Source organism: Chlorocebus sabaeus, chromosome 26 (genome assembly GCF_047675955.1).
Source record: "Chlorocebus sabaeus isolate Y175 chromosome 26, mChlSab1.0.hap1, whole genome shotgun sequence".
In the NCBI taxonomy this organism is placed as follows: domain Eukaryota; kingdom Metazoa; phylum Chordata; class Mammalia; order Primates; family Cercopithecidae; genus Chlorocebus; species Chlorocebus sabaeus.
In genome coordinates, this window is record NC_132929.1 from 40,569,336 (window position 1) to 40,582,222 (window position 12,887).

A 12,887-nucleotide genomic window follows, 5' to 3' on the forward strand; every position below is an offset into this window, starting at 1 on the left:
TATCTGCACTATTTGTCAAGAGATGCTTTTAGAGAAAAAACTTCCTTTTCTCTCTTCACCTTTTGCAGGTGATGTATTTTTTTCTTAGGATTCCTTTTTTCTTTTTTTTTTAAACAGAGTTTCGCTCGGCTGGGTGAGGTGGTTCAAGCCTGTAATCCCAGCATTTTGGGAGGCCAAGGCGGGCGGATCATGAGTTCAGGAGATTGAGACCATCCTGGCTAACATGGTGAAACCCCGTCTCTACTAAAAATACAAAAATTAGCTGGGCGTGGTAGTGGGCACCTGTAGTTCCAGCTATTTGGGAGGCTGAGGCAGGAGAATGGCGTGAACTCAGGAGGCGGAGCTTGCAGTGAGCCAAGGTCGTGCCACTGCACTCCAGCCTGGGCGACAGAGTGAGACCCTGTCTCAAAAAAAAAAAAAAAGAAACAGAGTTTTGCTCTTGTTGCCCTGTGTGGAGTGCAGTGGCTTGATCTTGGCTCACTGCAACCTCCATCTCTTGGATTCAAGCAATTCAACTGCCTCAGCCTCTGGAGTAGCTAGGATTACAGGCACGTGCCATCATGCCTGGCTAATTTTTGTATTTTTAGTAGATGGATTTCACCACATTGGTGAGGCTGGTCTCGAACTCCTGACCTCAGGTGACCCATCTGCCTTGGCCTCCCAAAGTGCTAGGATTACAGGCATGAGCCATAGAGCCTGGCCATCTTTGGATTCTTGAAACTTAAGAAAAATTCTAAAACATATTTGTGATCTATTACCTTATGAGACATGATAGGGAAAAAAATAGACAACTTTACCTACCACTAATTTATATTTAATCAGCATTCTTTTGTTTCCTAACATATATGTTGTGAGCTAAATATATGCTCTTACTCTAAATCTTTCTGAGCTACACTTTAAGGGTGAAAATTGTTTTTTTTTTTGAGACGGAGTCTCGCTCTGTCGCCCAGGCTGGAGTGCAGTGGCCGGATCTCGGCTCACTGCAAGCTCCGCCTCCCGGGTTTACGCCATTCTCCTGCCTCAGCCTCCCGAGTAGCTGGGACTACAGGCGCCCGCCACCTCGCCCGGCTAGTTTTTTGTATTTTTTTAGCAGAGACGGGGTTTCACCATGTTAGCCAGGATGGTCTCGACCTGCTGACCTCGTGATCCGCCCGTCTCGGCCTCCCAAAGTGCTGGGATTACAGGCTTGAACCACCGGGCCCGGCCTTTGTTTTGTTTTTTGAGACAGAGTCTTGCTCTCTCACCCAGGCAGGAGTACAACGGCGAGATCTCAGCTCACCGCAACCTCCGCCTCCTGGGTTGAAACGATTCTTGTGCCTCAGCCTCCCGAGTAGCTGGGATTACAGGCGCGTGCCATGACACCCAGCTAATTTTCGTATTTTTAGTAGAGATGGGGTTTCGCCATGTTGGCCAGGCTGGAAAATTAAAACATAATTTCACAATTATTCCTCTTCCACCTTAAGTAACAAGAGTAGAATAATTTCTGTGTTTTTATCTTATTCACATAAATAAATGCCATGGCTTACCACAGTTACAATGTGTTTTCTGAAAGTAAAGATTTTTTTACCTTGAAATTACAAAAATTATTTTCAGTTTTCCAAAATTCGATCTTTAAACCAAAATAATTCAATTTTCATGGATGCACAAGTGTTTATTGAGAGTCTCATATTCACACTTTCCTTCACAGCACTATAAAGTTGGACTTGGAAAATTTGGACAGCCATTTGCCATTGTGATTTTTATTCATTTTTCTCCTGATTATTTGACAAAACTTGTATCCACATTGTAGTTGTTTGTGTGTCTGCTTCTATTGCATATTGTAAAATTATTAACTGCTTCCCAAAATAGTATTTCTCTCAGCAGATATTTCTTTGGTACTACAGGACTGAAATCATTTCTCTGGATGAATTTTATACAATGAATTTTGTAATTTTTTTCTGAGACAAAAAAGTTCTTAAATACAATAAAATTGAAATGTTGAAATATATCTCTCAAATCCAGTACTCATTTCTTTTCTTTGGGAAATACAGGGCGAAATTCCAGGTCAGACAAGCTGTCACAGATTGGTGCTATGTAAGCACAACGGCTCAACTCACTGCCAGTGAATACTTCCTGAGTGGATTTTGTGCCAGTGGTCTGCCAGGAGTGGGTACAGAGATGAGAGCCCACAGTTCCCTCCTTTTCCCCAAGCTTACGGTCTAGTGGGGGAGAAGGGCGTGCACACCAATAACTGAAATAGGGTGCAGTCCCCGCTGTAATGGATGGGTGCAAACAACCATGGGACTTCTTCCTGGAGGAAGGACGAAAGGAAGGGGATGAAGCTCACAGAGGAGACGGAAGTAGGGAAAGGGCAGTCCAAGCCAAGAGCACAGCCTGAGCAATGGCCCACAGGTGTGGAGAGGGACCCCCCTCGGGGCGTGGCGTGGCGTGGCTGCAGCACAGGATTCGTGGAAGGAGGGGGAGCTGTGACCTGAGGGGTGGGAGGGGAAGGGGTGCAGATGCGTTGGAAATTGTTCCCCACCCCATCACCAAAAATTAGATGTCTCATAAAGTAGAAACTGAACAGAATAGACTCCACCTTTGGAAACACACATCTGCTTGTCCTTTCAGAGTCTACTTTCCCTTGCTAATTGTGACTCTCCTTGTTTCTAAAATGTATATTTAAATCACTTTTCCAATGTGTATTTACTTACAGTTACTCCCTTCCCTTTTCCTTTTTTTTTTTTTTTTGAGACAGAGTCTTGCTCTGTCACCAGGCTGGAGTGCAGTGGCGCAATCTTGGCTCACTGCAAGCTCCGATTCCCGGGTTCAAGTGATTCTCCTGCCTCAGCCTGCCACCAAGTAGCTGGGATTACAGGCACGGGCCACCATACCCAGCTAATTTTTTTTGTATTTTTAGTAGAGATGGGGTTTCACCATGTTAGCCAGGATGATCTCGATCTCCTGACCTCGTGATCTGCCCACCTCGGCCTTCCGAAGTGCTGGGATTATAGGCGTGAGCCACTGCGCCTGGCCCCTTTTCAAGATATATACTGTACTTAAAACTATTCACATATAGTAAGCAGGTTTATATACTTAAAGTGCAAAGCCTTTCTCCTGTGGATCCCAAGGTAACTTCTAGAAGTGGGCGCAGGCCCTGGATCACATCATGTATCAAAATGAACTTATAAAATGCACAGGTTAAGAACAGAGGTGGAGTCCCTGGCTCTTAGTGGAGGTTGCTCCCCTCATCTCTTCCCGTGTGCAGAGCTTCAGTAAATGGTTACAGTCCTACTTCAGAGTTTCTGAAACTGTGGTCTGATTTCCACAACAGAGGTCCTTAGTGTTCATGCACTGGCAAGTGACAAGATCAGACCTGCGTGTGGACCACACAGAAGCTAGGTGGGGGTGGGAGGAGATGGCTGGTGGAGCCAGTAAGGACTGCAGTAGTCTGGGCAAGAGATGCCAAAGCCTGGCCTGTAGTGAGGAATGCTCAAGTCTGGAGGCAAGTTGCTAGATCTCTGAGAGTCAGGGGATGTGGGTGTAGTAGATGTGGAAATGCACTGCCTGGACCCCCTTCTTCCAGGAAGGCCTTTCCACCCAGCTGCGGGAGTGCACTGGGCAGACAGCCTCTAGCTGTCAGTCCTTCAGTGTCCGCCTCAGCTGCAGAGAGCTGCCCCACCGAATGCCCTACCTTCCCCAGGGCAGCTGCCTCTGGGAACTGAGCATAGAGACCCAGCCATTTTAGTCCTCCATGAAAATATTCCAGTGGGCACTTCAAGCTCCTGTGTGCCCTACCAAGTTGGCGGGTACTTGATCAGGCCTGCATCACAGTTCAATTTCGCTGTCTGCCCAATCCATCTTCCTTTCACAGATTTTTTTTTGTTTTGTTTTGAAGATTGAGTCTCACTCTATTGCTTAGGCTGGAGTGCAGTGGCACCATCTCAGCTCACTGTAACCTCCGCCTCTCTGGTTCAAGTGATTCTCCGGCTTCAGCCTCCCGAGTAACTGGGGTTACAGGCACATGCTGCCAGGTCTGGCAATTTTTTTTGTATTTTTAGTAGAGATTGGGTTTTTCTATGTTGGCCTGGCTGGTCTTGAACTCCTGACCTCCGGTGATCCACCCTCCTTGATCTCCCAAAGTGCTGGGATTACAGGTGTGAGCCACCACACCAGGCCACAGATGTTGATCCTTAATAAACATCTTGCACCCCAAATTTCATCTCCACATCCACTTCAGCCTGAGACATGGGGGTGGAGGAGTGAGTGGGGGTGGAGGGTCTAAGATGGCTGCGTTCCTAACTGGGGATTCCAAGGAACAGTGATGCCAGGACCTAAGATAATAGGGCTAGACTACCAGCTTTTGCCTGGTAGTCTGTTGAAGGCTGGGATGCCTGTCAAAGGCTGGCCTGATAGGCCTGAGTACGCATTCAAGACCAGTACTCAAAATTGATCAGGGCTGGCAATGACAACTTGCAGTCATCAGGGTGCAGAGCTGGGGAGTAGTTAAAGCTGTCAGACAGCTCTAGTAGCCTCAGATGCTACTAGTTAAAATGTCAAGCTTCGCCCTTATGGTTTACCAAGTGTTTCCATAACTCACGACTGTTGTCAAGCCACAGATAGAGAAGACACTGTGGCCCCTTTGTGGAAAGATCACTGGTTTTAGGGATGGTCAGACTCAAGCTGGCATCCCAGCTCCACCCCTTACTGCTTGACCCTGAGCAAGTCTCTTGACCTCTCCCAGTCTCCAGGTCCTCACCTGTAAAGTCAGGATAATCAGGGCTGTACTGGGGATGAAGTCTAAGAGGGTATGGCCAACCTAATATTCCGAAACCTGGCACATAAAGGGAAAGAAGCACTGATGCTTATTTTTCTGTCTAAATTGTACCTCGGCAAAACCAAGCAGTTGAGGAGGGCAAGTTTTTGGTTTTTTTAAATTGGTAATTTCCAGTTAATAAATGCAGAAGGAAAGATAAAAATTAGTATTATTACTGTTCTGCAACCCCTAATGGAATGATGCATCTGTGCAATGGTCAGCAGTGGCAGCTAAGCCAGCAGGAGCCTTTCTCAGGACTGGATCAGGCTGATGATGCCTGAACACACCCAGCAATCATAACAACTTCGACACAACCAGATGTGATGTGCCTCCTGAGATGAGGCAAGAGAAACACACAGCCCCACCTATGCAGTGTTCTTGCCAAAAAGACCGAGCTTGACCTGATCAAGCCTCTTGATGTAACTACCAGTTTACAGGAAATACCAGGGACAGAGAAACAAGTGGAAGGACACCATGAGGCTGCAGTTGGAAAATCTGGACTGTGGGGCAACTACAGGGCAAATGAACCTGCTTCTTCACTGAATATATGGCAAGAAAAAAATAGAGGGAGGAGGAGCTTCCAGTTCAAAAGGAATCTAAGAGACACTTCAATCAAATACAAAGTGTGGACTATATATGAAACCCGATTAGAACAAGTCACCTAAAAAAAAAAGTAGAATAATTGTGAGTGAGAACATTCACTGGATTATTAGACAATATAGTGAAGGAATTATTGGTAAATAATTGAAGGAATTATTGGTAAAGTTTTAAGTGTGATAATGGTATTAAGGCTGTATTTTAAAGGTACACATAGAAATACTTACAGATGAAATGATACAGCACCAGAAATGGCTTTAAAATAATTTAGCGATAGCAGCATGTGTGGAAGAAATGCAGGTAGGTTAAAAGATGAACAAGGCTGGGCACAGCGGTTCACGCCTATAATCCCAGCACTTTGGGAGGCTGAGGCTGAGGCGGGCGGATCACCTGAGGTCGGGAGTTCGAGACCAGCCTGACCAACATGGAGAAACCCTGACTCTACTAAAAATACAAAATTAGCCAGGGTAGTGGTGCATGCCTGTAATCCCAGCTACTCGGGAGGCTGAGGCAGGAGAATCGCTTGAACTCAGGAGGTGGAGGTTGTGGTGAGTTGAGATCACGCCATTGCACTCTTGTTGCCTAGGCAACAAGAGCAAAACTCTGTCTCAAAAAAAAAAAAAAAGACATAAGCAATACTGAGAGTTGATAATTTTTGAAGCTGGGTGATGGGGACATCATTTATTATGCCATTTTCTCTACTTTATGTGGGTTTAAACATTTCCACTCAGGGGAAAGAATGAAGATAAGAAAGGTACCTGGCACACAGTAGATCAATAAACAATAGCTTAGGGTTATTTTATGATGTGCAAACTATACTTCTGGGAGATTAAGTAACTTACCCAAAGTCACACAGAATTGACAACCATGACCTACTTCTCAGAAAGTCCTAGGCCTGTGTAGCCCAGTTGGGCAGCAACAATAATCACAAAAGCGACTCAGTGAAACTGAATTTTTATTCCAAATGACTGTAATATCTAGAAAGGCAGTAGCTAACACTCAAAACAATTTGCTTAAGTGTAAATTAAAAGCAGTTGATTTGCAGGAGAGCAAACAGTGGGGTAGTGGCCATGGCACTCTGATCATGGTTATATCCAAGAAAGCATAAAATAACCAATGTCCCAATATGCAATCTGGATGTGCAGCATTTACAGCAAACAACATAAAAAGAAAGAAAGAAGAATGGAAAAGAAAAGAAGGAAAAAACACCACAAAGTTCCAAACCTCAGAAGTTAACATTCACTTAAGAACACAGTGGTGAAGACTTTTGGTAGCAAAATTTGCATGGTTCTTAAAATGGGAATCTTCGAAAGTACTTCTTCAAATTCAAAAGCTAAGAAAACCAAGAGGGAACAGTTGCTCAGGCTTAGTGGAGCTGCTGCCTGTCACGAAGATGACCATCAGTCCTACTTCCCAGACACAGTGAGAACCGGTGAGCCTGACGAACCTGAAGGAAAAGGCTGGCTGGCGGGCGCTGATGCCACTGACTATACGAGAACACACCGGGTCAACTCATCATTGACAGCAAGACACACACTACTGCTCCTCCTGGTTGATGCCGAGGCTGCCTTTCTGTACCTCAAGCTCCTCAGCACTGACCATTGATGGGTCAATGGCTGCGTATTTGGTTCCATGGAATTGTAGCAAATGTATCTGTTGAAATGCAGAATCATGATTTTATTTTATTTTAATTTATTTTTTGAGCTGGAGAGTCACTCTTGTCGCCCAGGCTGGAGTGCAGTGGTACTATCTTGCTCACTCCAACCTCTGCCTCCCGGGTTCACCCAATTCTCCTGCCTCAGCCTCCTGAGTAGTTGGGATTACAGGTGCCTGCCACCACGCCCAGCTAATTTTTGTATTTTTAGTAGAGACAGGGTTTCACCATGTTGGCCAGGCTGGTTTCAAACTCCTGACCTCAGGTGATCCATCTGTCTCGGCCTCCCAAAGAGATGGTATTACAGGTGTGAGCCACTGCACCCTGCCAGAATCATTATTTTAAATAGCTGCATTACAGAGTAAAATGTATACTGCCCTCTATAAAAAGTTTGGTAGGAAAACATCACCATAGTAGACAAATGTCTTATACTTCTAAAATTTACAGACTAATACATACTAAATAGAGAAAAGTCGAAGAATTTTTTGAAACCACATTTGGGATCTTTGTTCCTCACTCCCTGAGCAGTCTCCCTGAGTCCCTGCAGAGTCTCCTGAGACACCTTAGACGGTGCATGCTCATGAGACGTTTACCCTTCCCTTCTGCTGAGTTAGGTCCTTCCAATCTTCTGCTACTGTGACTAGTGCTGCTATGATGAATATCTCCGGGCATCAAGCTTTCCTGCTTAGGATCCTGTCTTTAGGACCCTGTCTTCTATAAGGGGATGACAGGATCAAGGAATATGACTGGTTTTTTAAGGCTCTTGATTCTTCTTGCCAAATTGCCAGGGCACTCACCCTTCACTGCTATTCTATTATCCATTTAGTTAGAGTATGAAGGGATGGTGTTTGCTAGTGCTTTCTTTTTTTTTTTTTTTTTTTTGAGATGGAGTCTTGCTCTGTCGCCCGGGCTGGAATGCAATGGTGTCATCTCGGCTCACTATAACCTCTGCCTCCAGGGTTCAAGAGATTCTTCTGCCTCAGCCTCCTGAGTAGCTGGGACTACAGGTGCATGCCACCATGTCCAGTTAATTTTTTTGTATTTTTAGTAGAGATAGGGTTTCACTATATTAGCCAGTCTGGTCTTGAACTCCTGACCTTGTGATCTGCCCACCTCAGCCTCCCAAAGTGCTGAGATTACAGGCATGAGCCACTGCGCTTGGCAGGGTTTTCTTTTAGTGCATTAAAATTAGATCAAGAAGTCACTTCACAGGACTCAGATTGACCCCATTTAGGTCGGATGTCTTGCTCTGACGGAATTCACTATGTCCAGAGGGCAAGGTCACATCATACCAATGGTAACCTCAGTGTGTGAACGCAGGCCTGCTGTCCTTAGAAAAGGGATCTCTGATACACCTGTTCACATTATCCTACAAATTATAAATGTAAACCACTTTTATCAAGTCAATGCCTCATTCCTACAAGGAATTCTGTAGTTCCCTGATTCCCTTACTAGTCCATTAAAAAAAAAGGCTTCATGTTGCAAACGTATGTTGGGCTCAGAGTGCTCTGGGTTTCAAACTAGGCCTTACCTGTACATAAAGATTCACCTCTGCACTTCTGCACAGGTATGGGAAATTGCCTCCTGTTTTCAGGTGAGCTCTTCGGGCATTAGGATACAGCTTGTACATTTCTTCTTTAGCTTCAGTTGAAAGTGCACTCTGATCAAATACCTTTAAAAAAACATAAAGCTTCAGCACCATAGGAAAGGTAAAACACACACACACATACACAACGCTGTAATCGACTGGTGTTTTAATATGTTCTTTTCACATTATGGAAATGCTACCCTAAGTATTCCTTTCATATGAAGAGACAATTCTGAACCCCTAGCAGCCTGAACTACCTCCACTGCTGATCCCTTGTGACTTCTAAGTCCAACCTAGGACAATAGCTACAGATTTTGCTGCAGAGCAGCTCCTGCATTCTTTTGGTAGGAGGAAGCTTTTTTTTTTTTTTTTTTTTTTTTTTGAGATGGAGTCTTGCTCTGTCGCCCAGGCTGGAGTGCAGTGGTACCATCTTGACTCACTGCAACCTCCACCTCCTGGGTTCAAGCAATTTTCCTGCCTCAGCCTCCTGAGTAGCTGGGATTACAGGCATGTGCCACCATACCTAGCTAATTTTTGTATTTTTAGTAGAGACGGGGTTTTACCATGTTGGCCAGGCTGGTCTTGAACTCCTGACCGCAGGTGATCTGCCCGCCTCAGCCTCCCAAAATGCTGGGATTACAAATGTGAGTCACCGGGCTCGGCTGGGGTGTGGAGAAATTCTACCATGAATTTCCTTTTTCCTCAAATATAGCTAAGTAGGTTAACAGAATAATAGAGAACAATCATTGCAAATGCCAATAAATTTCAAAAAGATCATGAGGTCCCCAAAGAACTTTTTACTTTTATTATTAACTAAAAGCAACAACCTAAGTCATTTAGGCTCAGTGAAAAAAATTCCAAAAAAATGTAAAGAGTATAAGCTACTCTTTCTTGGGGAAGCCAGTTTGCAGCGCATGATTCTAGACATCTTTCAATACCCATACACATTTATGTTTTTACACGCAACAAAATTTTTCAAAAAGTAAAAGAAGCAAAAAGTATTGTACACTAAATATACCATACTAAATCTGTATGTTTAAGTGCATCTCCAACTAAAACTTATAGGCCATTTTCAGTGACCATGAACCCAGGGGGTGAGCACAGCTTTGAAAGAAGAGCAAGCAGAGCAAATGTCCTGTGAGGACCATTGAAAAGCTTGTTCTATGTTACGGTAAATGTTAGAATGCAGCGATTATGGCAGAGGATAAGAAGTTGTTTACACGCTAATAACGGATAATTTCCTGACAAAAACCCATTATTAAAAATACCATATTTGGCTGGGTGCAGTGGCTCATGCCTGTAATCCCAGCACTTTGGGAGGCTGAGGTGGGCCGATCATGAGGTCAGGAGATTGAGACTATCCTGGCTAACATGGTGAAACTCCGACTCTACTAAAAATACAAAAAATTAGCTAGACGTGGTGGCGGGCGCCTGTAGTCCCAGCTACTTGGGAGGCTGAAGCAGGAGAATGGCATGAACCCGGGAGGCAGAGCTTGCAGTGAGCTGAGATCACGCCATTGCACTCCAGCCTGGGCAACTGAGCGAGACTTCATCTCAAAAACAAAAACACAAAAACCATATTAGCCGGGCACGGTGGCTCAAGCCTGTAATCCCAGCACTTTGGGAGGCCGAGACGGGCGGATCACGAGGTCAGGAGATCGAGACCATCCTGGCTAACACGGTGAAACCCCGTCTCTACTAAAAACACAAAAAACTAGCCGGGCGAGGTGGCGGGCGCCTGTAGTCCCCGCTACTCGGGAGGCTGAGGCAGGAGCATGGCGTAAACCCGGGAGGCGGAGCTTGCAGTGAGCTGAGATCCGGCCACTGCACTCCAGCCCGGGCGACAGAGCAAGACTCCATCTCAAAAAAAAAAAAAAAAAAACCATATTATTTGAATTTAGGAACAAATCCATTTATAAGGCAAAATAATCATATATTTTTTTTTAAGTAAGTTGAAACCATAGTGAGATACCAATTCACATCCATTAGGATGAGTACCAACCAAAAAACCAGAAATAAATGTCCAGGATATAGAGAAACTGGCACCTTTGTGCATTGTTGGTAGGAACATGAAATGGTACAGCCACTGTGGAAGACAGTATGGCGGTTCTTCAAAAAGTACAATTCTAATATGTCCAAAAGAATTAAAAGTAGGATACCTCTACTATGTACCTACAAAAATAAAAAACAAAAAATTATTTTTTAAAAATAATTTTAAAATAAATAAAAAAGAATTAAAAGCAGGAACTCAAATATACATACATTTTTTGACAGGGTTTCACTCTGTTGCCCAGGCTGGAGCACAGTGGCATGATCATGGCTCACTCCAGGCTCAGGTGATCCTCCCACCTCAGCTCCCAAGTAGCTGGGATCACAGGGATGTGGCACCATGTCTGGCTAATTTTTTTTATTAGTAGTAGAGACAGGGTCTCCTATATTGCCCAGACTGGTCTCGAATTCCTGGGCTCAAGCAATCATCCTGAGTCAGCCTCCCACAGTGCTGGGATTACAGGCGTGAGCCACTGTGCCCTGCCCAAACATACACTTTTATACCAATGTTCATAGAAGCATTATTCACAATTGCCAAAAGCTGAACACAGCCCAAGTATCCACTGACGGATGAATGGATAAACAAAATGTGGTATAAACCAACACTGGTTTTATTGGTGGATATTATCCAGCTTTAAAAAGAAATGGCAGGCTGGGCGTGGTGGCTCACGCCTGTAATAGCACTTTGGGAGGCCCAGGCAGGCAGATAGTTTGAGTCTCAGAGTTTGAGTCCAGCATGGGCAACATGGTGAAACCCCATCTCTACAAAAAATTAGCCAGATGTAGTGGGTGTGCACCTGTGGTCCAAGCTGCTCAGGAGGCTGAGGAGGGAGGATTGTTTGGGCCTGGGAGGCAGAGGTTGCAGTGAGCTGAGATTGTGCCACTGCACTCCAGCCTGAGGAACAGAGTGAGACGGTTTCAAAAAAAAAGAAAGAAAGAAATGACATTCTGACACATGTATAACATTTCAAGATAAGTCTTGTGAAACATTATGCTAAGTGAAATAGCCGCACAAAAGGATAAATGTTGTAGGATTCCACTTATATGAGGTTCCTAGAATAGGCAAATTTTTACAGACAGAAAATAGACTGTTGCTTATCAGAGGCCGGGGGAAAAAAGGGCACGGGAGTTATTGTTTAATGGGTATGGAATTTCTTCTTGGAATGATGAAAATGTTGTGAAAATGGTGATGGTTGCAGAACTGTGAATATACTTAATGCCACTCAACTATGCACTTAAAAATGGTTAAAATGGCATATTTTTAACATATATTTTACCACAATGAAAAAATAAGCAAGCTTTTGTGGTAATTAGACTATGGAATTCTTGATTCTCCACTCTTGTGAAGCACCTTCTCTTTGCTGCCCATATATGTAATGGCTAAGGCGCAGTATCTATTGATGAGAACAGCAAAAATACATCAAATGGGTAGACTCTCTTGTTTAAATTTATTTTGATTCATTTTTATTTTTATCTTTTCTAATAAATAGAAGACAGGGTCTCGCTATGTTGCCCAGGCTGGTCCTGAACTCTTGGACTCAAGCAATCCTCCTGCCTCAGCCTCCCAAAGCGCTGGGATTACAGGCATAAGCCTCTGTGTTCAGTCTATTTTGATTTCAATGGTGTTATTCCTGCCAGAAAGAAATCCAAGATAAGCAATAAACAGATTATTTTGGAATTGAGAAAGCTGGAGGGTAAAAACAAAAGCCAAGGCAGCATTTGAAGAGGCACATTGAAAGTTATCAAATAGTTTTTTAGGAGATCTTGACAGACACATTTTAAAAAGCAAAGCAGCTATTTTACTTAAAAGGAAGCTTACATCCATAATGGTTACAGGGATGTCCCGAATTTTATGAGGTTCCACATAGGAATTTTGACAATTCAAGGTAAGTCTTGAAGCCAGTTCACTCTGACCCAAACTTTCTAGCTGCAGGAAGAAATACAGGTAAAGTTTTTGAAATAATTTTATTTTTCACATTTACATTAAATCCACAGACAACATTTGTGCTTATAAAGGTGGTATCATCTGTGGTGGGGCCAGAAAAGTCACCAGTGAGGAACCACAACATAGGTGAGAGACCATGAACTGGGCTTCTCAGGAGGTGGTGGCATTTTTCTATTCTGGAAACCTGGATATAAACCAATGAAACCTGGCCTTCTATAGCTCTCAGCCTACACTGCCTACTCCAGCCAGGTGCCTATGG

General features: G+C 44.0%; 1 protein-coding gene across 1 annotated transcript in view; it reads right to left on the reverse strand.

Annotated features, from left to right (window-relative positions):
• Positions 1–6,330: 6,330 nt before the first annotated feature.
• SPG21 (SPG21 abhydrolase domain containing, maspardin) overlaps positions 6,331–12,887 on the reverse strand; it is a 28,188-nt gene continuing 21,631 nt past the window's right edge. Inside the window, exons 7-9 of the mRNA XM_008016268.3 lie at positions 12,503–12,610; positions 8,578–8,718; positions 6,331–7,045 (exon numbers count right to left, since the gene is read on the reverse strand). Of these exons, the coding sequence (XP_008014459.1) occupies positions 6,929–7,045; positions 8,578–8,718; positions 12,503–12,610 (366 nt within the window). The 3' untranslated portion in view covers positions 6,331–6,928. The remainder of the gene's footprint in view (positions 7,046–8,577; positions 8,719–12,502; positions 12,611–12,887) is intronic.